General features: G+C 39.3%; 1 protein-coding gene across 2 annotated transcripts in view; it reads left to right on the forward strand.

The window, feature by feature from the left end:
* The window catches only part of SEMA3A (semaphorin 3A), a 295,451-nt gene that overhangs the window by 74,500 nt on the left and 193,612 nt on the right, over positions 1-27,339 (forward strand). For both annotated transcript variants that reach the window (XR_011030380.1, XM_068276173.1), the window contains exon 2: positions 26,757-26,914. Coding sequence is in view for 1 of the 2 variants with exons in the window: in XM_068276173.1 (XP_068132274.1) it covers positions 26,757-26,914 (158 nt within the window). In the remaining variant the exon portion in view is untranslated. The remainder of the gene's footprint in view (positions 1-26,756; positions 26,915-27,339) is intronic.

Raw genomic sequence — 27,339 nt, forward strand, 5'->3', positions numbered from 1 at the left:
ATTTTTTCCCCTAACTTCCCTCCCTCCCCTAGCCAGCCTATGACAGTGATCGGCTGTCATAGGCTTCATCCAATGAGAGCTGATTGCTCTCTTGCGTCCCGGGGGGACAACTGTGACACACGACTGTCCCCAGTACAGCACTGCCTTAGATCGCAGTGCTGTAAAGTGTTGTTAGACGGCGATCACCTGTCATTTAAGCGGAGATGCATTGATGTGCGCAATCTCCTGCAAAACATGCCCACAGAACTTTGCGCCGATTGGCGTTAGGCGGTCCTGGGGCTGCTGCCACGGCCACATCCATCAGCGTGATGTGGTCAGCTAGTGGTTAAGATGTTGGGGAAATGGCTTTTTAAATATTCATATAGGGATACACTGTCCAGTTTATGGTGCACTGTATAAATCTCATTATGAAGGAGAGTAATGTTGCTCATCAGTATTCTCCCTTTTCTATATAAGGTAAGTCTATGGGTGGCATCACTGAGTCTTGTTCTCCATGCAGCCCATGTTTATATATTGATTGAAGCAGCTGGAAAAGCCCCTGTGCCTGTCATTGAAACAGGCTGACCAGCTGCCACTTCCCAAGGGAGATCTACATGATGTAAATAGCATCACATAGTTTATCTCCAGGCAACACCAAATGATGCAAGTGTTTCCTCAATAGGTGCTGTCACTATAAAATGCCGTGCTTATTGGAGAAAATGAGGCATCCAAGGGGATTTGCTCTGAGAGGAAGCTATGCCTGGCAGTGCTGGCCTCTTCCATGTGTGGGTACTAAAATGCAGCCACGTGATACATTTAATCCCTACATGGAAAACATTATTTTTGCTCATTCGGAAATGATAAAGATGTCTCGACATGTGGGTGTCAGCTTCTGCTTCCATATCGGTAAGGGGGCTCACTCTTAAAGGGATATTGCAGCCTCCATCAGACAGACTTTAACATCACCCTAGATTTGATTTAATGTCTAGCAGAGGATGATTTGGGTGATTTGGAGATGTCTTCTTAACACTGTGCATTCTGTAAATCATTCTCTTTGATTTGTCACTATTCTCTTTGTTAGGTTTCTGCCAGAGGCTATTCCCATTTTATCTACCTGATCTCATGTCTGTCTGTCTTTCACTCCCAATAGGCATTCATTGTATTAATCCGTATATCCTGGGAGAATACTCCTGTTCTCAGGCTTGTATACCAGCTATGTGAATATGACTACATCGTATAAATAACAGTTCCTGTTATACAGGTTCTGGTTAGGTTACCTCCTGTCTTCTAAGTAAACTTTGCCATCAACACCAAAAGAAATGCTTTAAGTCATTAAGTGTACCTAAAGTCCTATGCAAAAACTGAAACATTAACAGGTAGGCTTGAATCACATGATTTTTCTAGCAATGTAAACTTGCATTGTAAAAAGACAGCCCATGAAAATCAATGGATACATTTGATGCAAATTTTTGTATATGGAAAAATGAATGCTGTAATTGTTTCTCCACATATGAACATTTGTGGTGTCCAAGAAAATGTGTACCAGTGTAAATGCATTCCAGTGTAAGTCCAGTTTGAAGGTAAATATACATTTTTATTTATAATAGACTAGCTGGAGACCCGGCATTGCTTGGGTATGTATTTGGTTGTTGTTGGGTCTGGCCACTTTTTCTAACCTTGACACTCAGTCACTCAATGACCAAGGTATTTAGCTTTGGGATCCTTGACCTAAATTTCTCCATTGAAATCAAGTAAATTTGATTAGCTGTCTGGGCTCTTCCCCCTGTTCTGAATTTGAACCCCAGTCATCCAATGACCAACTCTACTAGATTTGAGGCCTCTGCCATTAACAATGTAAAAAGGGCAGGAATGTAAATATTCCCCTTGAAAATCGGTAGGTGAATTTTGATTGGCTGTTGTAGGCTGCACCCACTTTCTTGAATATTAATCCCAGTCACCCAGTGACCAACTGTACCAAGTTTGAGAACACTGCCATTAACAGTATAGGAATGGCTGCAGTTTAATTTTTTTCATATACAAATGTGGTTGTTGTTTGCTCTGACCACTATTTCTTACCTTGACACACAATCACTCAGTAATCAAGTTTGTAAGCTTTGTGATCCTTGTCATCAATAAAAGGAGATTGGTAGCAATTTATCAATCAAACAAATCTGATTGAATTTGTGTCTTCTCTCTTTTCTGAATTTGAACCCCAGCCATTCAGTGACCGACTGTAGCAGGTTTGAGGCTTCTGCATTTAACAGTGCAAGAATGGAAAATCAATAGGGAAATTTTGATTGGCTGTTAAGTTATCCACCCACTTTGACTCTGTTATATGGAAAACACTTATTCCAAAAGTCAGCCCTGAAAAGATCCCAGCTAAAGGAACTGAAGTATTTTAAAGTAAAACGACACTCTCTGCTCTAAACAATTTAGCCACAGCATGATAACCTTTATAGAAAAAAAAAACTTCATTATAATGTATGGAAATCCTACGAAAACCGGAAGTTTTACTTGGTTTGACTGTTGCAGAAGGCACTAAAAGAGTTAAGCCTTAGTGTTTACTACATGGAGAGCTGCCTTGGCATAGCTCTCATGCAGTCTATTTCCAGATGCTGATAAGAACTAGAAATGCTGATCTGCCTAAACAGATATAGAACACAGAGAACTGGATTTCTTTAGCAACTTTATGTAAAATAACGACTTTTCATTGTGTGCTGTGCAAAAGTTTGTCTTCACTTTAAGTCTGAGGTTGGCTAATGGACGTGTGTTCTTATAGACATTCCTGGTTACAATAACTAATGTAGTGGTGGTGACACTGGCACAGTGGAACCCAGGTCATTGCACATTGTCCAGTATTCTGTATTAGGCCTTCATTGCTTCCTTCATATTTGTTTTCCGCTACTACTTCCATCACATTGTTTTCCACTGTAAGTGCATGAAACCGTTATTGTTGTTAGCCTTTCAACTGTTAAGCAAACCATTGGATATGGATACAAATAAGACAATAAAGAAGTTGAAATTGAGAACACTTTGAAACATTTGTTAATGTCTTAAGTGTGCTGTTTTGACGCTCATCTTTGAACTAAAAAGGTAAATAAAAGATTTTTATGTCGTTTGCCACCATGTTACAAACAAAGTTCACCACAACCAGATGTTATTTTGTATTTGTGTTCCTATTCCCTTACATGCTTGAGGCAATGCCTGCAAGAGATTATATTGTAGCACGTTGTAGGAGTTTTCACACAAGATGCAATAGCTTTCAGCTAAGTCCTGTAATCCTTTAAGCTTTTATGCCTTATGTTTGTCCTTTAGTCTGAAATAATATAAAATATTGTAACAAGCACTGACTGTCTTCTTCAATGATGTCTATAAGCAAACTGTTTCAGAGGCGCCTCATTTGATTAAACACTTAAAAACAGTTTTAGGGAATATTCACAGTGGGACGGTGCATTGTAATGCGACGTTAGAGTCGCAACGCAGCATTACAACGCAACGCAAAAAAAGGTGGTAGTGCACATTAACTGGTAACTGCGTTACCATGGCATACAGTAGATATAGTAGGGCATACAGTCAATGAAAAGTATGCCTCTCTGTATCTGTTAACGTCTGTGTTTAGAGGTAATGCACTGCAAGCAGTGAGTTACCATGACGCAACATTTACAATGCAACGTTAATGTCCCACTGTGAATGTCGCATAGGCTTAACATTACAGTGCGTTATCCTGCATTATAATTACTTTATAACGCAGGACAATAATATTCCACTGTGAATGCAACCTAAAAAGGAAAGGTCATGTTGAAGAAAAAGGCCGATATAAGATTTATTTAAGCACTAAAAAATAGACACCGTGTTTGCCCACTTCCTGAGGTCTGTACAACAGTGCCTTTCGGCTGAGCCAACATAAGTTAGCACCTCTAGATAGAAGCACTGTTGTTGTACAGACTCAAAGAAGCAGGCAAAGTCCCAAGATAAATGTTGATGGCATTAAGTGCACGCATTTGCCTGCCCATTCTCCAAAAACAGTCCTTCCAGTACTTCTATGTAGTGTAACTGTGCTCTTTATCACTGATCATATCAAACTCTGGACTTTTCCCCATGGTAGATGTTGGATCTTGGTTGCCTGGAAAGAGAGCATGTCAAGCAGTTGATTTCTGGGTGGATCCAACAGCTCCTTGGCAACCCACTGTGTTCACTGAAGATTAGTTGCTGCAATCATTCCTTTAAATTCCCTTAAATTCCCCTTCTTACCCAATAGTACAGGTTTCCTTTCAAAGCAGTCTTAATTGTTACACTTACAGCTGTTAAAGGGGAACTTCAGCCTAAACAAACATACTGTTATAAGTTACATTAGTTATGTTAATTAGAATACATAGGTAACATAATATTTTACCCATCCTGTTTTAAAAGAACAGGCAAATGTTTGTGATTCATGGGAGCAGCCATCTTTTTGGTTGAAAGGAGGTGACAGGGAGCATGAGACACAGTTCCAACTGTCCTGTGTCCCGATAACCCCTCCCAGCTGCACACACTAGGCTTGAAATGTCAAATTCAAAATGTAAAAAAAAAATTGCACCAAAACAGCAGAACGAGAACAACATCAGAAATCCCATCATGCTTTGCACAGCGTAGGGGGAAAATTGCCCGGGCAGTTTTCTTCTGTGCAGCTAAAAATGAGGCTTGTATAAGAGAAACAAAGTTCTGATGCTGTGAAACTGTTAAAGAAACACCAGGCCTTTTCAGTGCTGCTCAGTCGATTTTTAGTCTGGAGATTCACTTTAAGGTAAACTGAACAACCATAAAAAAAATGAAAAATTGCCCGGATGAAAGGTGGATAGAATGCTAAGTCATTAAACCCAAACTATATTATTATTATTATTATTTTTTATTTATATAGCGCCAACATCTTCCGTAGCGCTGTACATAGTACAAACAAATAATGGGGAACAAATATACATAAGAAATACAAGACACTGTACAGTCATGACATTGAATAGAATAAATACAGATACATACATAGTTGATATGTAGTTGGTACATATACATATGTTAAAATTACAGCAGTATGAGAAACACTAGGAGGAGGTCCCTGCCCTTGCGAGCTTACAATCTAGAGGGTAGTGGGGAGGAAACAAAGGGGAAGGAAACACCAGGATTAGTGGGTGAGCCAGTGTGACTTCAGTGCTGCCTATAGCAAATTATAGGCTTGTCTGAACAGGTGTGTTTTCAGAGTACGTTTGAAGGTTTCCAGACTCGTGGCATGACGAACCGGCTGAGGGAGAGAGTTCCAAAGGAGAGGAACCGCCCGTGAGAAGTCTTGGATGCGAGAGTGAGAGGAGGTGACTAGGCTGAAGGACAAAAGGGTCTCCTGTGAGGAACGGAGGGTCCGAGCGGGGAGGTATCTGGAGATTAAAGAGGAAATGTATGGAGGCGACAGCCTCCATACATGGTGCTGTTTTAGTGGGGGATTCTGCACATTATCTGGTTAGCCTACATAATCCTTTAAATTATTTAAGATATTTACAACATGAAAGTAACTGTCGGCTTTTGTGTATTTAGTCTATCCACCCAAATTCTCAGACTTGTAGCTTTGTTATATTATTTGGTATTCTGAATTGCTATTTCTTGTAACTGCTTTATTTCTGTAAGGGAAAAAGATAACAAGCTGGATTTGATTTCATTTCTAAAGTCCTGACATTTGTCATCACAGCAGGCAAATTACATTATATATTTTCCATGCAATTTTGTTCTTTTGTGGAGGAATGAAAAAACCCATAATTTGTTTCAATTAACAAATTCTAGGCATGAAACACTTGGCATCTCTTCAATTACAATACAGACTTGGCCATGTTGTAAAAATTAGGGAATTCCTACTGTTGGAAACCATTAATTGGCATTTTAATAAATGAACATCAAATCCTACATGCCAGGAGGCCCTATAAAATTGCATAACAGCACAGACTAAAGAGCAGGGAAATCATTTATATTTGCAGACGTTTATATTAGTCTAGTCGGGAAAACACACACAAAAAAAGGGTTTGTATTTTTAGTCTTAAAGTGAACTTAATCTGAAATTTAAAAAAGCCCCAAATGTCCAGGTGTTGACTGGGACAGAATCTTGCTGTCCCTGCTGTGGCGAAAGGGCCTGGGATACTGGACTTTTAAAAAAAAAAATATATCTTCCTGTCCTTTGCAGAGGTGGCAGTGATACACTATGATATGTAATGGAATTACGCCATTGTTTTTTACAGCCTTACTTCAGTGGAAAAGGGGCCTAGGGGTACCATGGTGGGTAAGGGGGCACTATAAGGAAGAACACGATGATGAAAAATAACTAGGGATGAGCAAGCAACATTTTCAAGTTTGGTCTTGCAGCTAATTTGCATGAAAGGGCTTCCACTTTGGATGTTGCAGCTGCACCCAGCAATGCTTCTTACCTAGTGAGTAGTCTTGACTCTTGGCAATCTCTCGTTTGTGCTAGAAAGTTAGGCAGGCTGTGGATGAGAGACTGGGAAAGAAAAGGCACAAAGAGGCAGCATACATTAAGGTGTGTGTGTGTGTGTGTGTGTGTGTGTGTGTATGTGTGTTATCACCAATGTGTTGCCTATAGTAAGTTAATAACTTACTAACTAACTGGACTATTCAGCAGGTGTAGGCACTTTTGCAGTGGCTAAAGGTGTGTGCACGCTCACAATTTAGGACAAATTTGTGGCACTTGCAAGGTTTGAACTGAATTCTGTGGGTGGGGTAAGGATAGTAACTATGGACTCAGCCGCCAGTTGTCACTTACTGATCCAACTTGTCGGATCTACTGAAATGTAGATTTAAAAAATAAAAAAATTCAACAATTTGTTAAAAAGTCCATGAACAGTTTTGTTTTCCTTTCATTAACTCTAGGTGGCTATATATTTATTTTTAGGAAACTGATCTGAGTTATAATGGTAAGATGTGTATTATATATTTAAAGCAGTTTAAAATCTTAACCTTGATCCAGTTGCACCCAGATGTTTATTAGTGGTTTCTATATGATTGATTGGAGTGGCAGGGAAAACATTTTCATTTCAAAGGAAAAATCAGTTTGCATGTACCCACTCTTCACAGCAGAGAGTATGAATTGCAGGTGTGCACTCCCCTACTGTACTGTGTAATGCATGGATCATTGCAGTAAATCTAGACACTTAGATGTGGAAAATATTACTTCCTACTAGAGAGAGAGAAAAAGAGTGTTGTATAGCAAGCTATTTTTTTTATTGCCAAACATAGTTTGTTTTAGCATTTTACCAGTATTAGAAAGGTGGGACAGTTGCAGAACAAGTAATTTTCAATAGCATTAAATGATAAAAAAACTGTATAAAAAACCCAAGGGGTATAATTTTAATATGCAGCAGAATGACACAAAAACAGCAAAGTGGAACGTGACATTGCAAAGAAATTACAGGCTTGACAAGCATCAAAAAAATGTCAGCACAGAAGTGTCCAATAAAGCTGTACCTGGGTGACAGTGGGAGGCAGCGGGTGTGGGTGCCAACAGGTGCACGGCCTAATGACCGTTTCGCATGGCGGATGCCAAGCTTCTTCTGAGGTATGTGTGCACCAGATGTGAGAACAGCACCGGGGTTTAAAAGCACGTGTGAGCGCACTTCCGGTCCACTGTGGAGGCCCAACCCCATGTGTTTGCATGATCCTTCTGAGTTCCAAAACCAGAAGAGGCTGGTGAGGCGCACGGCCATATTCTAAGGGTCACATGCGTGCATCATCTATGACGTCGCTGCACACTGGCCTATGGCCATGCGTCTGTAGTCCTGCTATGCACGGAGCTGAGCGCTGGACTTTTCTCTTTAGTCTAGAGCACATAGTTTACTGCATGTACACTACATGTCAGCATTGTACAGCGTTGCGTGCTCTTCCATACAAATAAAAAAAGTGTATAACTGATGTGTATAATAATTTGTCAAAACTGTAGTTATTTTTCCTTGGATACTATAGGCTGTAAGTGTGCTGTAGACTTATGAGAGATATGTTGATGGCGCTACAAATTTCTGTACATGGGGCATTGTCAGCAATGATGACTTTTTTGCTGTAAAATATCTAAGGACACCTAAAAAGTGTCTGGCATATGGAGGCTACCATATATGTTTCCTTTTAAACAATACCTGATGCCTTGAATCCTGCTGATCTCTCTAGCTACAATATTGTTGAATCCCACACCTGAAACAAGCACTCAGTTTCTACTACAGTTCAAGTCTATAGGTTTCCAAGCTACTTCTGATAGGACAATCTTCTCATCTACACAGTACAATTTTCTGTCAGATCGGATCTATTAGATAATTTTCAACCGCTCCAATCGGATTGCGTTAGATTTTGCAATACATTTTGGGTACTTTTCAAAGCAAAATCTACCGCAAAATTGAACTGAAACAATTTGGATGTCTACATACGATGCAATTTCTTATTAGATCTATCTAACAGATCCGTCTATCTGATGAAAAACTGTACCATGTAGATGAGGCTTAACAGCCAGTAGTTAGACTGCAGTTTGGCACTATGTTACTATGTGCAGATATCTGCAGGCATTCTACCATCTTCATCTTTCTGGTCCATTTTAGAGCACACCAAAAATATGGATAGCATAAAATACTGATAACCTGCACTCCCTTTAAGCAAGAGCTGATTGCCCAGACAAACAATACATGATGCTGTTTAAAGGCAATAATAAAACATACCGTAATCAAAGAGCTGGTCCCAAATGGGTTTTGTGGTTAAAATAAACATGCAAATGTTCCCAGAAGGTGGAGTAAATCATATTTATCACAGATTTCATGAGGGGAAGGGTGTTGGTGTCTGTGTGATAGATTTCTGTCTTAAAGTAAGACGTCAGAAGGTTTCTGCCTTGCATCCTCTTGAAAGGAAGCTGGAATGGCGCCCTAAAAAGCAGCTGTATTGTAATTAATGTTGTGCTACAGAGATGAAAAAGAAAGGAAGGATAGAAAATGAAAGCTTACCCTCTGTGTTTGATATATTGTCTACCTACTTTTATCAGTATGCAACTTAATTACAAGAAGCTACAACAGACATATACTTGCGCATATTGTAGTACTGTGTTTATTGTGTTCTTTCCTTGGGAAATTCACAATGTGCTGACAGAATAGGAAATATCTTACTGCAATGCCTGACTGCATTGTCATTGCTGGAATTCTATACAGCTGAAAAATAATTGTAGTTCAAGTTTTTACCAGTGGGTGTTTGTTGTTGTTGTTCTTGGGTTGTGTGTGTCCCCTTTACTGCAGTGTTTACCAAAGTGTTGCACTGGCAGGACTTTTACACACATAGCATAGGGATAAGAAACTGCTTTAAAATGTGCTCTTTCTTTTGATATACAGAAATCTACACTACCGTTAGGTTGCTACATTATCTGTCATTTACTACCTTAAAATGTATTCTTTTTTCCTATTGCGACTTTAAAATCAATTTCCTCAAAAGCTATAAGGTCATTTCGCAAATGTTTTTCTTGTACAGTTCTGGCCAAAAGTTTTGAGACTGTCAAAAATATTGGAAATTAGAAAAGTTGGTGCTTAAGTTTTTATAATAGCAATTTGCATATACTCCACAATGTTATGAAGAGTGTTCAGATGAATTGCATAGTCCTTCTTTGTCATGAAAATTAACTGAATCCCAAAAAAACCTTTCCACTGCATTTCATTGCTGTCATTAAAGGGCCTGCTGAGATCATTTCAGTAATCGTCTTGTTAACTCAGGTGAGAATGTTGACGAGCACAAGGCTGGAGATCATTATGTCAGGCTGATTGGGTTAGAATGGCAGACTTGACATGTTAAAAGGAGGGTGATGTTTGAAATCATTGATCTTCCATAGTTAACCATGGTGACCAGCAAAGAAAATCATGCAGCCATCATTGCGTTGCATAAAAATGACTTCACAGGCAAGGATATTGTGGCTACTAAGATAGTACCTAAATCAACAATTTAAAGGATAATCAAGAACTTCAAAGAAAGAGTTTCAATTCTTGTTAAGAAGGCTTCAGGGCATCTAAGAAAGTCCAGCAAGCACCGGGATCGTCTCCTAAAGAGGATTCAGCTGCGGCATTGGAGTGCAACCATTGCAGAGGTTGCTCAGGAATGGCAGCAGGTGTGAGCGCATCTGCACGCACAGTGAGGCGAAGACTTTTGCAAGATGGCCTGGTGTCAAGAAGAGCAGAAGAGAAGCCAGTTCTCTCCCAAAAAAACCTCAGGGACAGATTGATCTTCAGCAGAAAGTATGGTGAATGGACTGCTGAGGACTGGGGCAAAGTCATATTCTCCAATGAAGCCCCTTTCCGATTTTTGTTTTGGGCATCTGGAAAAAGGCATGTCAGGAAAAGAAAATGTGAGCGCTACCATCAGTCCTGTGTCATGCTAACAGTAAAGCATCCTGAGACCATTCATGTGTGGGGTTGCTTCTCATGCAAGGGAGTGGGCTCACTCAAAATTTTGCCAAAAAACAAAGCCATGAATAAAGAATGGTACCAAAACACCCTCCAACAGCAACTTCTTCCAACAATCCAACAACAGTTTGGTGAAGAACAATGCATTTTCCAGCATGATGGAGCACTGTGTCATGAGGCAAAAGTGATAACTAAGTGGCTCGGGGACCAAAATGTTGAAATTTTGGTTCCATTGCCTGGAAACTCCCCAGATCTTAATCTCTTTGAGAACTTGTGGTCATTCCTCAAGAGGCGGGTGGACAAACAAAAACCAACTAATTCTGAGAATTTCAAAGAAGTGATTATGAAAGAATGAATTACTATCAGTCAGGATTTGGCCCAGAAGTTGATTGAGAGCATGCCCAGTTGAATTGCAGAGGTCCTGAAAAAGAAGGGCCAACACTGCAAATACTGGCTCTTTGCATAAATCTCATGTAATTGTCAATATAAGCCTTTGAAACGTATGAAGTGCTTATCATTATATTTCAGTACATCAAATAAACAACTGAAACAAATATCTAGAAGCAGCTTAGCAGCAAACTTTGTGAAAACTAATATTTTTGACAGTCTCAAAACTTTTGGCTAGGACTGTACTCACTGTCCTCCACATACCCTGAAAATTTGATGTTTCAAGCACGTAAGGGGGCTTTGCTATAACCCACTAAAGTCAGCGGTGGTCGTTCTCCTGCCATTAAAGTCTATGGGGCCCACTGTGAACAGTCTGTTCACAAACATTTGTGGTAATTCGCAAACCGAGAATTTGATGTTCGAACCATCAGTACTGGTGATGTCTATATGCGTTCCAGACTTCAGGCTGTAACTGACTGCAAAGGATTTGCAACCAAGTATTAAAAAGTGAAAGTTTTATTTATGATTTTTATTCTGTCCCGTTACTATTGGTCTCTTAATAAGTGGGAGGCACACATGCAAACTGTTGTAATTCCTACCCCATCCACCTGATTTGGATGTAAATACCCTCAAATTGAAGCTGACAATCTGCAGTTAAAGCACGTTTGTTTCATTTTAAATCCATTGTGGTTGTGTATAGAGCCAAAAATGTTAGAATTGTGTTGATGTCCCATTATTTATGGACCTGACTGTATACTGTATTAAAGGAAATAAATATATGCTTCTCACTTCAGGTTATTAAAAGCTGAACTGAGGGGTAGAAGAGGAGGCACCTTCTAAATTCAAATTAAAGAATAAATAGCAGGAGCATGGTGACTAGTTATTGGACACCCAAGGGGAAAATAAACGAATGAAATAAACAATTGTATCTATCCTCTTTCTCCTAAAAATGATTTTTTAAGATATTCCACAGTTTTATTTTATATGTAAATCTACTTTTTAAGTTAATGTTTTATTGTTTTTGCTTAAAGACACACTAATTGAAGTATGCCAGTGCTAAAATCTATAAACTATTAACCCTTTTTATCTCTTTCCTGCTCTCAGAAGTCATTTTCTGCTAGGAAAGTGTTTTATAGTTGTAATTTCTTATCACACTGGAGTCTGACCCAGTCCTGACTCAGACAGGAACCGTCACTTACATACCTAATGTTTAACTCTTTCAGGCAGAGAAAGAAAAAAAGGAACACAGCATAGTTATTTGTGTGCTAGGCACTTTACATACACGTCTATCTCATCATGTCACATCGGGTATCCTTTAACCTTTTGGGGGGACCATACTGTAGATCCTACGCCACACTTGTGGCTGTTCTAGATTGATGCGGTGTAGGTTCTACGCCATCCACCGTTTCCACTCCAGATGCGATCGTTCGCACCCGAGAGGGGAGATTAAGCTGTCATGACAGCTGACATCTCCCCTCAGTGTTCAGAAGCCATCACGTATGGCTTCTGATCACATGATCACTACGATCACCGGCGGATTGTAATGATCACTGTTTAGTGATGCGGCAGTAGGGGGGGAAAGAAGAGGATCTACTTACCTTCCTGCCATTCCCACAGCAATATGCGTTTCCCTCCTCTCTGGCCAGAACCCCTGCTCTCGCTGACATCAGTGCTGGGTCCCGGCTTGATGACATCATCAAGCCGCGACCCAGGACTGAGCGGCAGTACGAGCGGGGATGCCGGCCAGAGCGGAGGGGTCCACAGTTGCTTATCGCTGGAGCCTGGGAAGTGAGTTAAGGCTGATGCCTACAGGGAGGACACTTGGCCACAGAGGGGAATACACACCTACCCAGCCACACTGGGGATCCGGCTGCCTGACCCCCCCCCCCCAAACGCACCCCCCATGCAAAATCACCTGGTCCTTAAGGGGGGTTAGGCAGCCAGTCCCCAAAGGGTTAAGTACTTCCTTGCAATTTTTAACTGCACTACTCTCTCGGTTCCATAGTGTAGTGGTGTGTGTGACCAACTTCCCCTGCTAGGCACCAATTCCCCCTCCAGGCGATGTTCTACTCACATGTCCATACCCCACTTATTGTTTATCTTTGTAAACTCAACTTTGCTTAACCATAAATTTTGCATAAATACCTTAAATATGGCTTGAGAAAGATGCTTAACAGCATGTTTTGGATAGAAGTGCTGTTTATTAATGTCTTTATAAGATTTAACATTTGTTGTATTTTGGAAATGTGGGATCTGGCATGAATATTCATTCACTTTACACTACATGTTATTTCAGCTCAGTGAGTCATGAACTGCTCCTTTCTTTAGCTTCTGTGATGAACTTTGTAAAGTATGTGATAATTACAAAAATATGGGTACATTTTATGGGGCATTTATAACTTTTGGACAAGTGTAATGAGAGGTCTATGGAGGCTGCCATATGTATTTCCTTTTAAGCAGTATCAGTTGCCTGGCAGTCCCGTTGATTCTCTGCCTCTAATACTTTAGCCTCGAACCCTGAACAAGCATTTGGCAGATCAGATGTTTCTGACATTGTCAGATCTGACAAAATTAGCCACATGATCATTTCTGGTGTGATTCAGACACTACTTCTGACAAATAGATCAGCAGGGCTACCAGGAACTATTTAAAGGGAACCTGAGATGAGAACCGCAACACAGCCAGGCTTTCAGGCTGAATTGTTGGGGACTGGAGCCACTCAGGGAGATGGCAAGGAATGAGCGGCTCTAAAGCAGGCCATACACTGGCTCGATTCACGGCCGTTTCGACAGCAGATCCGATCCTGGGATCGAATCTGCTGCCAATCGCTTGCGCTAAACGCACTCGCCGATCCGATTCCCTCCCGAAATCGGATCGGTCCGTCGATCGCGCCGTGCGGGAAATTACCCTCGATCGCCCGGCGGTAGAAGCGCGTCGCTTGCGGCGTACGATTCGGGCCCGATCCGAGCATGTATACATTACCTGAAGCTGGCTCCGGGGTCCTCTTCTCCTCGCTGCACCGCATTTCCGCATGTCCCAGTGTACGCTTATACTTCCTGTGTCACTCAGGTGACCAGGAAGTTGAAATAGAGGGCGCTCTATTTGAACTTCCTGGTCACGGAGTAACACAGGAAGCGCCGGGATGGAGCAAGAACAGCGGTGCAGTGCAGTGCGGAGAAGACGCCCGGGAGCCAGCCTCAGGTAATGTATACGGGGGGGGGGGGGGGGGACAGGCGGCAGGAGCAGCTGAACAGATTGTGATCGGTTTCAGGCTGAAATCGATTCACAATCTGTTTGCAGTAAAGGCAGCCATACGATCCCTATCTGATCAGATTCGATCAGATAGGGATCTGTCAGCTGGTCGATCTAATGGCACATCGACCAGTGTATGGCCACTTTAAGGGTTTAAGGAAGCCCCAGGTAAGTATGGTACCTGAGGCGCTTCTTGTCTCAGGTTCCCTTTTAAAAAGGAAATAAATATGGCAGCATCCATATTCTTCTGACTACAGTTGTCATTTAAATTTTCACTGAAGGCAGAACTTCACTTTAACGGTGCACCATATTTCCTGATTGAACTCGAAAGATGGTTGTCTTTTTTCAACCCAACTAACCATGTAACTATATGCATTCGGCACTATCAGGGCCGGCCAAGAGGCGAGAGAGGCTCCAGCCTCAGGGCGCAGTGTAGGAGGGGGTGCACAACTCACTCAGCTATCATTCCCCTATTGTGTTTGAACAAATATAAATAAGAAAAGGGGATACATAGCAGTGACTGCAAGCCAGATAACTAGAGATTAAAGTGGTGGGGGCCCTGGGGCCCCTCTTAGTCTAATAGCAGTCGGTGTGTGATGGCTGAGGTGAAGGGGCACACTTTGGTGTCTCAGCCTTGGGTGCTAGAGGACCTTGTCCCGGCTCTGGGCACCATCACCTGACGCTCTCAGTAAAAACTAGTAAGTGTGCTCATTTTTCATAATCCTAATCATTTGTAATAGGTAGAATACAAGCACATTTATTCCCACAAGGCTATACTTGGTTATTAGCTCTCACTATTCTCAGCTGGTGTGTTGGGAAATGGCTTCTGTTCTCATTACTCAAAGTATAATACTTTCTACCTTTGTCTAAAGCTTAATGAGGCTTTTAAAATCGACAAAATGGAACAAATATTTTATTGTTTCATGCTACGTTTCTAATTCTTATTAGGATCTCTCTTTGGTGTTGTATCAATCTAATCTGACAGCTAATAGAAAACAAATGTCCACTCAAATCTTTCCCCATTGGAAAATAATGAAGACCTCATATAAAAAGCATTTTATGACTCTTAGGGGCACAATGAAATATTGTTGACCTTAGCTTGCTTTTCAAAGCTTGAAAGTAGTTAACGGCATATAACAATTTTATAACTCAATTTCTTTTCATTTAAATAAAGCACCCGGTTAAAGTGGGTAGGTTTAGCAGAGAGTGAGAGATACTGAGTATTTCTGTTAAAAATTACACTTTATGTGGTACTGCTTTATTCATGTTACTTAGTTCAATAGTTTTATACTGTGGTTAACTATGTATTTGTCATAATGTCACCCATAAAATATGCAACTTGGGATAACTCAGCTTGTAAAATTCCCAAAAGACTTTTCCCATAGGAAAAAAAAAGAAAACTCAGCAGAGGTGTTTTTTTTTTTTGTACAAAAATACATTAACATTTCAGCAGTATACTGTACATTTTTAGAAGAAAAAAAAACATGGTTTCATAAAGTTGCATTTTTTCTTGCTAATTTGACTTAAAACATATTTGTAAAAAAAAAGCCTCTCTTCACAAAGAGTCATTCTATTTTTGTTAACGATTGAATTTGCAAGGGCAAATTCTAAAAAAAAAACTCAGGAAAGTGAAAATGTCCTGATTTTATTGAGTTTGTCACAAGCAGGAGAACATAAAAAAAATCTCAAAACAACTTGCCTGAGTCAATAAAAATTGTCTGTGATAAGTGACAAAAGTTTTCAACCCTTGCTTAGATCATACAGTCTTAGTCTCTTAAATGTTATTATATCTGCTGGTCCTCATGTATTTAAGGTGGACTTGGGCTATTTTGTTGGGCAAGTAGAAACAAGTAACCCCTGTGGCTTGAGAGGTTTAAGTAAGTATGGCTACATGTAAAAGTGTGCCAAAGGGAGAGGGGAGGGAGCACTTCTGGCTGTTGGGGAAATGTCTGTGACTACCAGTTAATTTTCAAGGTGCATACTGACAGGGAGATGGTCTATAAGTTTAGAGATGGTTGCTAAAGTGCTTTGAAATAATGGCAAGGGTGAGGATTTAGCAATCCTGCATAAACATTGCAAACAACTGATTGCCACTTTTATAAATCTGTCTATTTGAAAAGGCACAATATAATAAATAATGCACAATTCCACAGTAGGAGTAGCGGTGCACCACGATCCCCGCCTCTGCTTCCCTGGGGCTCACAAACAACAGAAGCAAAAATGGTTTAGCACCACCAAATGTTTAAATACAGCTCTTTTATTCCATTAAAACAGAGGTAACAGTAACAGACAGCTGTTTTGGGCAGAAATGCCCTTTTTCAAACTGTATAAACCATGATGCTGACCCATTTGTGCTTGTATAACAAAGAATGCCACTTTTCTGGTAAACAGACTGTTAACTTCATTATAATTAGGCTCTGAAAGATTATACTAAAAGTTATCACTTCTCATTGGAGAATTTCATATTCAGGGTTTGATTGATTTTTACTTTTCTGAATAGCAGGACAATATCCTGTTGCACTCCCTCCCTCCTGTGTGTCTTATCTTCAAGAACAGCCAATCGGAATAGATCAATCAGAATAGTACAAATATACCACCTAATAATTTGATTGTGATTCTTCATAAATACTTTTTGCAGAATAACTCCTCCTTGTAGAAGAGATCATGTCTAGTGATGGGTAGCAATGTCCCTAGTATCCTAGTTTCCTTTTGCTGATTGTGTGGTGTTTATCACCCATTGTTTATTGTTCATAACCTTTTCTCAAAAGACAGAACAGTACTGAGAACAGACCATTGTTTATAACTTAAGACACAACACCATGTTGAAGGAAGTTTCTTCTTTTGTTTCTAAATTGGTTCCTTCTGGAATGGAAAAATAGTCAGATGACTAAAAAATGTAAGTTATTTGTAGCCTTTTATTACTCCTTTAACCTAAATAGGGATATATGGTTGTTTCTAATTCAGGTAGCTTTGCATTTTATTGGAAAGTACACAGGTTTTTTAGACAGTTTTTTATTTGCATGGGAGATATATCTGTCATTATTGTGTTGTTATTTAATAGAACTTGATGTAGCTTATCCCAACAGTTCTACCCAATCTCTCTACCTATGCTTGAAAAGGTATCAATCGTGAGTTACAGTATTTTTCAGAATCCTTAAGTGTCTTCAAGTGAAACGATTTTGCACTGCGATGAGCTGTAATTGTTTTACATTGTTTTACATTGTTGGCTTGACTTCATCACTGTGATCTTGTTTAGGTATGCGTGGAAAAATTGCATAATATACTCCATCATTGCCATCCTCTTTCTGCTTGTATAACGCTTGGGTCTGCCTGTTTATAGGTTAGCATTACTTCTTAAAGTTAAGCCAACAGCTTTTAGGTTGTTTTCTTTTTTTTTTATATCAAGATCACTTGTTCATTTCAGTACCATTACACAAACAAGTCATTCATTTGATTCTGTGGCTTTAAAGCTGCAAAATTAAACATGACCGGGAGAACTTAATGAATGAAGATCTTATGGAATGTTCTTTAATTTCCTTCATACACCAAAGAATTCTCATTCAACCAAACAGCTTTGCCCTGGCTCCTCCTCCCATCCCTGCCTAACTAGGGATTAGGGATGAGACCTAATTTTAGCATCAGTAAAACATGGCTCTTAAATAGAAAATCTTTAAAAAAAAATGATACAGCCAAAATACAGCAACTGTTCACTGTTTCCATCATCCAGACCTTTTTAAAGCTGAGCAGAGAATTTGCTGCACAGCTTGAAAAGGGGCTGGATGCCCGAAACAGCGGGCTGTTGCTTTATTTTGGAGTAGAGCTTTAAGTAGTTTCATACTGGGTTTCTTGTGAGAGGTCTGGTAGCTGAACCACCAACCTGATGCTTGCTTCTATTTTAAATGTACACCAGAAGAGTAAACAATGGAACATGATGTAAAGACATACATTGCTTTATGCTGTCTTCATATCCCCAGTTTGAATCCTCATCCTGATTATACCATGCTGAGCTGTTATTATGTAATCATGAGCTGTTTCCAATAGTCATATAAATCCACGTGTCCTCCAAGTATTTTTATAACTGGCTTTTCTTTTCTTTTAACATGGCCAGAATCATTAGCTTAGGACATGCTCAAGCTATGCAGTACTGGAGTGGAGCTCTTGTTCTGCGTAGAGCTTATACTACATTGATGAAAGTAAAACAAACGTGATGACAAGGGAGAAACACTTTGTGACATGTGCAGATAAAGTGGCATGAAAACCAAGGTCAGGAAGAGGGTCAGCTTGCAAGACAATATTAGAACAAAGATCTTTCAAGTCAAGTCATATGTGTTCTATCCTCGCATACATTCCCTTCATGTATACAGTCATGACCATGCAATGCAACATGGATGTTTGCTTATTAACATACATTTGTAATACTGGCAGCAAAAAGGAATAATTACTTTCACATTGCATGGTTAAGGCTTAATTTGTGATAGGGGAATGTTATTTTTTTTCCAGTTTCCAGCTTCTGCATATAACAAATCTGTTTTTTCTAAATTGCCCTGCATTAAATCAAGGAAATTGACTGTATTATATTTTTACCCATTGTAGTCCATAGAACTGTAAAATGTTTTTCAGGGAGGCGAAAGCTTGAAGCAGTTTTATTGTCCTTCAAGACAGCTAAGCCTGCACAAATATAGTGACTGCTTTTGATATGGAAATAAGTTACTTGAGATTTAAATTAACAAAATAAAGGCACTTTTTGAGGTGAACATTCATGTGTGAGATGCAGATCACCAATGATTTGAGCACAAAAGATAAGGGACAAGAGGTACGGTAGATAGTAGTGGCTATTCTGCCATTTATTTGGTTTTAGCTTAATTTTTGTACTTTTTCACAACCAAATTTAAATCATTTTGGTGAGATATTCCTTAGAAGCATACTTGCTCTATCGTTGTGGTATAAATACATGCACATTGTGGTAAGGAAAGGAAGTCATCAAAGATCATCATCAGAATCAGAATCTATTTCGCCTTGGTCATGGTCTTGGCCATGTCCAGACATTATTCCATAGTTATTCCTTCCATCTTTACTCCACATGTTTTTACTTAGTTATTTACATAGTTATTTGGGTTGAAAAAAGACATGCGTCCATCAAGTTCAACCAGAAAATAAAGTGAATCACCAGCCTGCTCCCTCACATATCCTTGTTGATACAGATGTATCGGTTTATTTAGCAACAGAGTATAAACATCAGTTACATGTGCTGTGCTTGCGCTGAAAATGTTTATGATAAAAGAATGCCAAATGCTTATATACAGAGGACCCTTTAGCTCACTGTCCATTGAGCTTGTAGTGACCCAAGGAAATGGTGGAACCACTAAAAAATAAGATATGTGCTTTTTCATTCAAATATTTTTGTGGCTAACCAGCCTTTGTCATGTCTGGACATATAGCACCATAGAGACATCAAAGAATCTCTTAACGCCATCCGTGGCAGTGGCACATCTGCTCACAGATGTACAGTAGTTAATTTTGTTTTTGTTATTTTGTTTTGTTTTTTATTATGCATCACTGTGGAGTTCAGAGACACATTAGTGATGTATCTTGTGGTTTTGTTAATGAACTGCTGTGAATGAAAATATCTCAACAGTTCAGTTAGTCTGAATTCAGTATTGTTGACCAATCTGACTCTAGTGGTGAAGCTTCATAGAAAAAAAAAAGAAAAGAAAAAACACTTCTTACTGCCCATCTACTTCATAGTGATGCCACTGATTAGATAGTGCATCCTGGCCAAATGGCTTAGCTGTGAATGAATCAGCCAATTGAAACCTTTAAGAAAAGGTGGGGGGAAAGGCTGCGCATCCCTAAACATATGTTGCAATTGAATGGTTAATCGCACAGGCATACACCGCCTCTGTTAGACTGAAAAATGCATGCCCTGCATCCAAGACAAGTGCCAACATTTATTATGTTACACATTTTTTTTGCTTAGCTGCTCCCAAGGTTTTAAATTAAGGTTAGGTCACTTGCCCGGAGGTTTGCCTCACTGTGGCGCAAGTGTCTAGTATAATATACTTTGCATGCAAACCATATTGGAAGCTAAAGTTCCTCCTAGTTTAATGAATGTTGGCACTTGTCTTGGATGCAGGGCATGCATTTTTCAGTCTAACAGAGGTGGTGTATGCCTGTGCGATTAACCATTCAATTGCAACATATGTTTAGGGATGCACAGCCTTTCCCCCCACCTTTTCTTAACTTTGTAACTATGAAACTGTCAGGTTAGCTGCTCCCAGCCCCTCTTCCTGAGTTTCCTGTTTGCATAATAAGTAGTAGCAGATTTGCATAGGATTTGCATCTGAATTGAATGCAAAGTGTGCAGAAAATCTATTTAGGTGCATCACACTGAGCTGGTGGTCATTTCAGATGCAGTCTTAGTGGTATGCGCTGGCGTTCTTCTCGCAATTGAAACCTTTGTTTATCTCAAAGGCTCCCATCTTGGGCTAGAGATGGATGTCTCAGTCATGCTATATTCCCCCAAACCTCCATTTTCCATTGTCCTCATCTTTGGGCATAAAGAGGTCTTTAGAATAGGCAAAGGCTTTTTCCACATCTTCCTCTTACAAGATACCTCATAGTCCACTCAATTTTAATTGGAAGATACATGGTTGAGAAAAGTGGAGTTGAATGAATGATACCCTCTCTTGGTCACTAAAGCTTTGTATCTGATTTAGGGTCTTGGTCTACAGTAAGAGCAGACCCTTATTTCTTTCAAATATACACAATGACCAAGTGAGGTTTCCCAGGCTATCCCCGACAGTGACATATAAAATATGCATAAAAATATATTACTAGATATCAACACAAGTACTTCTTTCCCTGCTGCAAATTAGGGATGCCAAGAACACAGTCACCAGCGAATGGTCGCTGCTTGCCCATTCGTGAGTAACACAAACTATACGGGCCGCTCATGACTTTTTCTATTCTTTACTATGGAGCTATTTTTTGACTCTTCACCCTAAAGTCACATGGGACAGAATGGCCAAACAAACAAGATCGCCACCTGGGCCACTCCCCCACTCTACGCCACCATACAAGGCATGATCCCGGCAGTCATTTTCACTATGCCTTTAATTGATGTAGGGAGTGGAGCTGCTGGCTGCTGCATTTCAAAAGGGACAGTTAAATAAGCCTGTTTAAGGGCTGGTTCTGACGGACGCTTGCGGAGCATTTACTGCCAGTGTTTGGGGCTTAGCGTTAAACGCTCCCATTCAAGTGAATGGGAGCGTGTGTACCAAGCTTTCACGTGCATTTACAAAAACGCGGTGTTCGGGTCCCAATTTTCACTGGCATTCAAGGAGCCCCTGGAAGCTACATGTTGCTTCCAGGGGCGGTTAACCGCAACGGGTAATGCTGCCCTAAGGGAAGAAAAAACGCAACCGCATCCGAACGCAATGCGAACGCTGCTGAAAGCCCGAACACATTGCTGCCGCGACGCCAACAAATGCAACACCTCCAAACATCCGTCTGAACCAGCCCTAAGGCTCCTTGGACACTGCATGCGATTCCGCTTTTTAATCGGTTTTTACATCCGATTCCGATTTTTAATCTTTACTGCATGCTGCGTTTTTTTATCCGTTTTTCTGTTTAATGTACTCAGGGAAAATCAGAATTAAAAATCGGAAACGGAAGCTTACTTTACCACACAAGACACCACCTGTGTACAGTGTCACTACATTTAACATGCACTAGTGTGTTATATTGCCATCATCACCTCTGTGCGTGTTTTTTCTTTCATTGTTATCTGACATTAAAAAGTGGTGTCACTGCTGCTGTGCTGACATTGTGTGAAACCCAGTTGCACGTCACTGCATTTACCATGCACTGGTGTGTTATATTGTAGTCATCACCACTGCAAGCATTTACATTTGTTCATTGTCATCTGACATTAAAAACGTGTCACTGCTGCTGTGCTGATATTATGAGAAACTCAGTTGCACGTCACTGTTATATTACAAATATGACCTGCTGAGGCAGGCCAAAGTGCAGAGGTACTAGGGGTCATGGTGGTGTTATCTCATGGCTGTGGCATATGTGATCTTCTCTAGAGGAAACAGCTGACTTCCCAGAACATAGAAGAGGTGGTTGACTGGCTTACTCAGCATTCCACCTCTTCTATCTCCTCTGCTGCAAACCTTAATTTGAAAAATCTAGAAACCATATGTGATTTTACGCATAGAAGAAAAAACACCTCTGCATAAAATACGTATTTTTGGAGAAACATTTCACCCTTGATCCCCCTCCACCATGCCACTGTCCATGTTTTTGTACACCTTGTACACTTTTTTAAATAAATTGTTGCTGCAGGGATGGCCTGAAGGTTTTTGATGTTCGCCTGCCATTATATTCAGTGGGGCTCTCCACGATTTTCTGTTTCACAAAATTTCATGGTAAACTTTGCGATTGTGAAATTGCAATGTTCAACCATCACTAGTACACACATTGCTAATACTGATATACGATAGATAGAGAGAGAGTTTTTTTTTTTTAAACTATTAAAACGTAAAATTATCATCTGGTTCATATTACACAATAAAAATGATTACAGACATATCAATGAATTATCATTTGTGCAGTTGCATTATAAAAATGTCCACAATATTCAGGAAAAAGCAGCATACATATATTTATAAAAGTATAGAGACACAATAGATTAATTCACTGATTATAGTCGCCATGTAGTAGGAGGGTTATAGAGGCACATGTAATATTTTTTATTTTTTTTACCATTTCAATTACCTGGCTGTCCTGCTGACCTTTCTGGTTTTACTAGTATCGGAATCACACACCTAAAGTACCTAAAGTATGCAATTAGTCTTGTCAGACGTCTGTCAGAGCACCTAAGTTGCATCCTTGTTCTGGATCTGTGGCTTAAAGTAAAGGACATGCAAATATCATGCAAATAGCCTAAAGGGCACACTGGTTAAAGGGATCTATAGGTTAAACATATCTAAACGAAGGGGTGACAACGATGAAGTTTTATTATGTAAAGAATCAATGTGGATTTTTAAATTAAACACAGTTAACACCAACACAGTTAACACCTAGTGGGTTGAATACCAAATTATTATTATTTAGTATTTGTATAGCGCCGACATCTTATGCAGCGCTGTACGGAGTGTATTGTCTTGTCACTAACTGTCCCTCAAAGGAGCTCCCAATCGAATCCCTACTATAGTCATATGTGTATGTATCATGTAGCGTATGTATTGTAGTCTAAGGCCAATTTAGGGGGAAGCCAATTAACTTATCTGTATGTTTTTGGGATGTGGGAGGAAACTGGTGTGCCTGGAGAAAAGCCACACAGACACAGGGAGAACATACAAACTCCTTGCAGATAGTACCCTGGCTGGGATTTGAACCTGGGACCCAGCGCTGCAAGGCAAGAGCGCTAACCACTACACCACCGTGCTGCCCCCTTCTTGAAAGTAGCAAGATATGGGTAGATGAATGATGTTTATGCATCTAAAAAATACTTAGCCTTGATTGTTATCATATTTTAGAATTGTGTTTCTCCATTGGTGGGCAACAAATTTAAATGTGCATGTGTGGTCCCCCAGTGAATGCATTAGGTTGGTGCTCAAGCACAGTAATAGTGCTGTAGATATGCATTGTGACATGGAACTGTCTGAAATGAACTGTTTCTGATTCTGTTTGTATACCTATGTCTGAGCTCTTTTGATGACCTAGACGCTAATTTCCTTATGGATGTGATAATTATTTATGGGAACAGTGATTTGCAATGGATGTACTCATTACAGTAATTTGCAACAGTGACATAAAATTACTGAACTGTCTGTGCAATATAGCGAGGAATTAAGATCATCTATAAAGTATTTGGAGCCTGTTATGAACTCTTTCAGCCTGACACTCTGCCTCCCTACACCTTCCTGACTGCGCTGCCGCTGGTATCTGCCTGTATCTCCCTTCTTTCCTCTTGCGGCCAAAAAGAAGTAAGCGCGCCTTGCAAGATACTGGCACTCTGAATCTCCTGTAGTGGGTGCGTGTGCATGGTGTAGGAGGAAAAGGTGGAGTTATATAGGAGGCCTTTAGTTTGAGTTGTTTGGTTCTATGCATTAATTTAGGGCGTGTTACGCTCAATAATTTGGTTGTGAGCTAAAAGTACGTTGTGTATAAAGGTGAAATAGAGCCGTGTAGTTCATCAAGCATTGAATTTTGTATGCTTAAAGTAAAGGACACCTGAACTAAGAGTGATGGAGGTTTGCCATATTTATTTCCTTTTCAACAATTCTAGTTGCCTGGCTGTCCTGCTGATCAATTTGGCTGCAGAAGTATATGAATCACCCACCTGAAACAAGCATGCGGATAATCCAGTTGGACCTCAGGCAGAAACATTGGATGTTCATTTTCAGGGTCTATGGTTAAAAGCATTACAGGCAGATAATCAGCAGGACTGTGTAAGGCATTTGGTATTGTGAAAAGGAATTAATATGTTAGCCCACAGACAGAGGCGCTACATGGATCATTAACAGTGTACTGTTTATACACCATGTTTATTGCCTGATGCAGCATTTTTGGAAGTATATAATAAATGTATATCTTTTTGAAATTGACAGTTATTTTGTCTGCTTCTTGGAGGTAAGTCCACTGCCTCCCAAGAATTTTTAAAAATTTTAGTTGATTTTATCCTTTTGGTGCCTCTGCTCTCTTCCTACAAGTATTGTGTCCACCCCAATCTACAGAGAGCGACTTCTTAATCCTGAGTGAGGACAGGTCTAATATCCTCACCTGCATTTACAGTGGTTACCTCTAATAATCACTCAATTCCAGTGCATACTACACTATACTAGGCTCTCGGTGTTCCTTTTAGATTTCCGTATCCTATTCCCTCTCAGTCCAAGTATCCTTTAAAAGAAAATAAATATGAAAACTTCCCTATCCTGGGCACTACTGGATCACTTTAACGTAAGGCCCTAGTGATTTGTTTCTCCCCAATTCAGAAATACATTAGCACTACTACATTCTGTATGTTTTGATTTATGAAAAAAATAGGCACTTACTGTATGTTCACACTGTAATACAGAGTTTCATCTATCAATATGGAGTTCTTGAATATACCCAAAAATCCAACCACATTTAGTGACTCGGGATGGCAAAACAACAAACTCTTCTGAATTTTGAAATAAAGGTTCGAGAGTTCAGTTTCCATATAAGGTTATGTCACCTAGAGGATAAAACAAGTATATTATCTGACAAACATTTGGGGCATGGTCAGAGAGACCCTTATGACCCCTGTGACTTACAGAAACCTGTCCCAAGCAACCTTTGTGGCAACTGGTCAGCATAAGGATGCAAAAGGTTACAATCTGCTTGTTTAGAAAGCCCCATTTAGGATGGCATAAAGTTCTCCACTGCTTGGCCACTTGCTTTATTCTTCAATCTGTATGACCTTTCAGTGCACCTAACATGGTTCTTTTTATAGCCCTAATAAACTTTATTTAAAAAAATGTAATTCAGACACACAAGGTATAACTTACACTGTTCCCACATATGTAAGATTTCAGTTAAACCCAAGGTGGTAAGTATTTTGGTTAATAAACTATGTACATTATCATTCGAATACTTTACCTAAATTAAAAGCACATTGGCATTTTTTATGATTTTTTTTTTTTGTTAAATTATGTGGTCATAAATTCTAAAAAGACCAATCTGATTAATTCTAAACCTTATTTCATTGCTTGATGTTGTCTGTATTCTTAGTTTCTTGTTTTATCTTTCACTTGATTTAATAAATCAGTATGAGCATGTGTCTCCCACTGCAGGCACCTGTCAAACTGCAATAGTACAGTTTTTCTCCGGTTGGCTACAGTGATTTTTGATTGCCTCTTCTAATTAACAAAATATTTGTTTCCTAGGTTTTGTTATTATGCACTATCTGCATGTGAAGGCTGATAGTCTTACTAATTCCTGTTTTTAATAATAATCTAAGTATTGTGCAGCATACTGAAGTAAGTCAAATATAAACAAGGAAGAAGGTGGCACTATCGATATATAGATATATATATATATATATATATATATATATATATATATATATATATATATATAGATCAAAAATAATAAAACATATCCAATATGCAAAAATCACAGTTTCTATCTTCTTTTCAGTGCTAAGCAATATTTATGTTAGTGATGAAAAAGTAAATATCTGCTGTAATAAAAAATTATACCTGTATAGAACAAGAACTTTTGCATATATACAAACGTGAGAATGCAGTATAAACAATGGTCATGCAATGAGAAAAGAGATTTTAGTTAGGTTAATATCTAAATATTTTTGTAGTATTGTAAGCCTTTAGTACTATGAGTAACTTGAATAAGGAGTTAATCCCCATACAAAGTATCTAGATTTTTTTCTCTCAAAAATGGGATATACTTTAAGAAAATGATTATTATTTTGTAACTATTGTATTCATAGCATGAAGCACATGTAATGACGGTATCACCTTCAAATACAGTTATTTGTACAGTTAATCTCTCATTGTGGAAAGAGCATTTTTTTGCACAGTGTGTTGGTCATAGCATCCCAGTAATTTCTTCATAGCATTTTTAAATAGTGTAACATATAAATGGAAACCTTTATTATACATACATTTCTCCTTTTTTTTATACCTTTTTTTTTCTTCCCCCTTGCAGCAATGGTGGATGCCAACAATTTAATCACATTTAATGGCTTGGCGAACAGCTCAAGTTACAACACATTTGTATTAGATGAAGAGCGGGGACGACTTTATGTTGGTGCTAAGGATCATATATTTTCTTTCGACCTGGCAAATATTAAAGACTATCAGAAGGTCTGTATGTGTCTTTTTTAATTATTTTTAGATTTTGTTTTTAAAAATTATTTTAATTCCTCCTGGTGAATGTTCACATGGTTTCCAACTGATTTGCTCAATATGAACTGGAGACCACAAATGCTCCATCAAACATGATTTGTTAAACAAATGTTTGCTCCTAGGTGGCAAGAGTGTTTGGCCATTAAATGAATTTCATAGTGAATGTTTATGAAAGACTTGTAAATTGTAGATATGAAAGGCTAGTTGTATGGCTACACACAACAACACGATAGTAGTTTTACATAAATGAAGGACAGCTTAGAATTATTTAAAGGACAAATGTATTGAGAGGGATATGGAGGCTGCCATATTTATTTCCTTTTAATTTATTTCCTTAATAACTGGTTGCCTGGCTATCCTGCTTTTCCTCTGCCTCTGATACT

This window comes from Hyperolius riggenbachi, chromosome 3, assembly GCF_040937935.1.
Source record: "Hyperolius riggenbachi isolate aHypRig1 chromosome 3, aHypRig1.pri, whole genome shotgun sequence".
NCBI lineage: Eukaryota > Metazoa > Chordata > Amphibia > Anura > Hyperoliidae > Hyperolius > Hyperolius riggenbachi.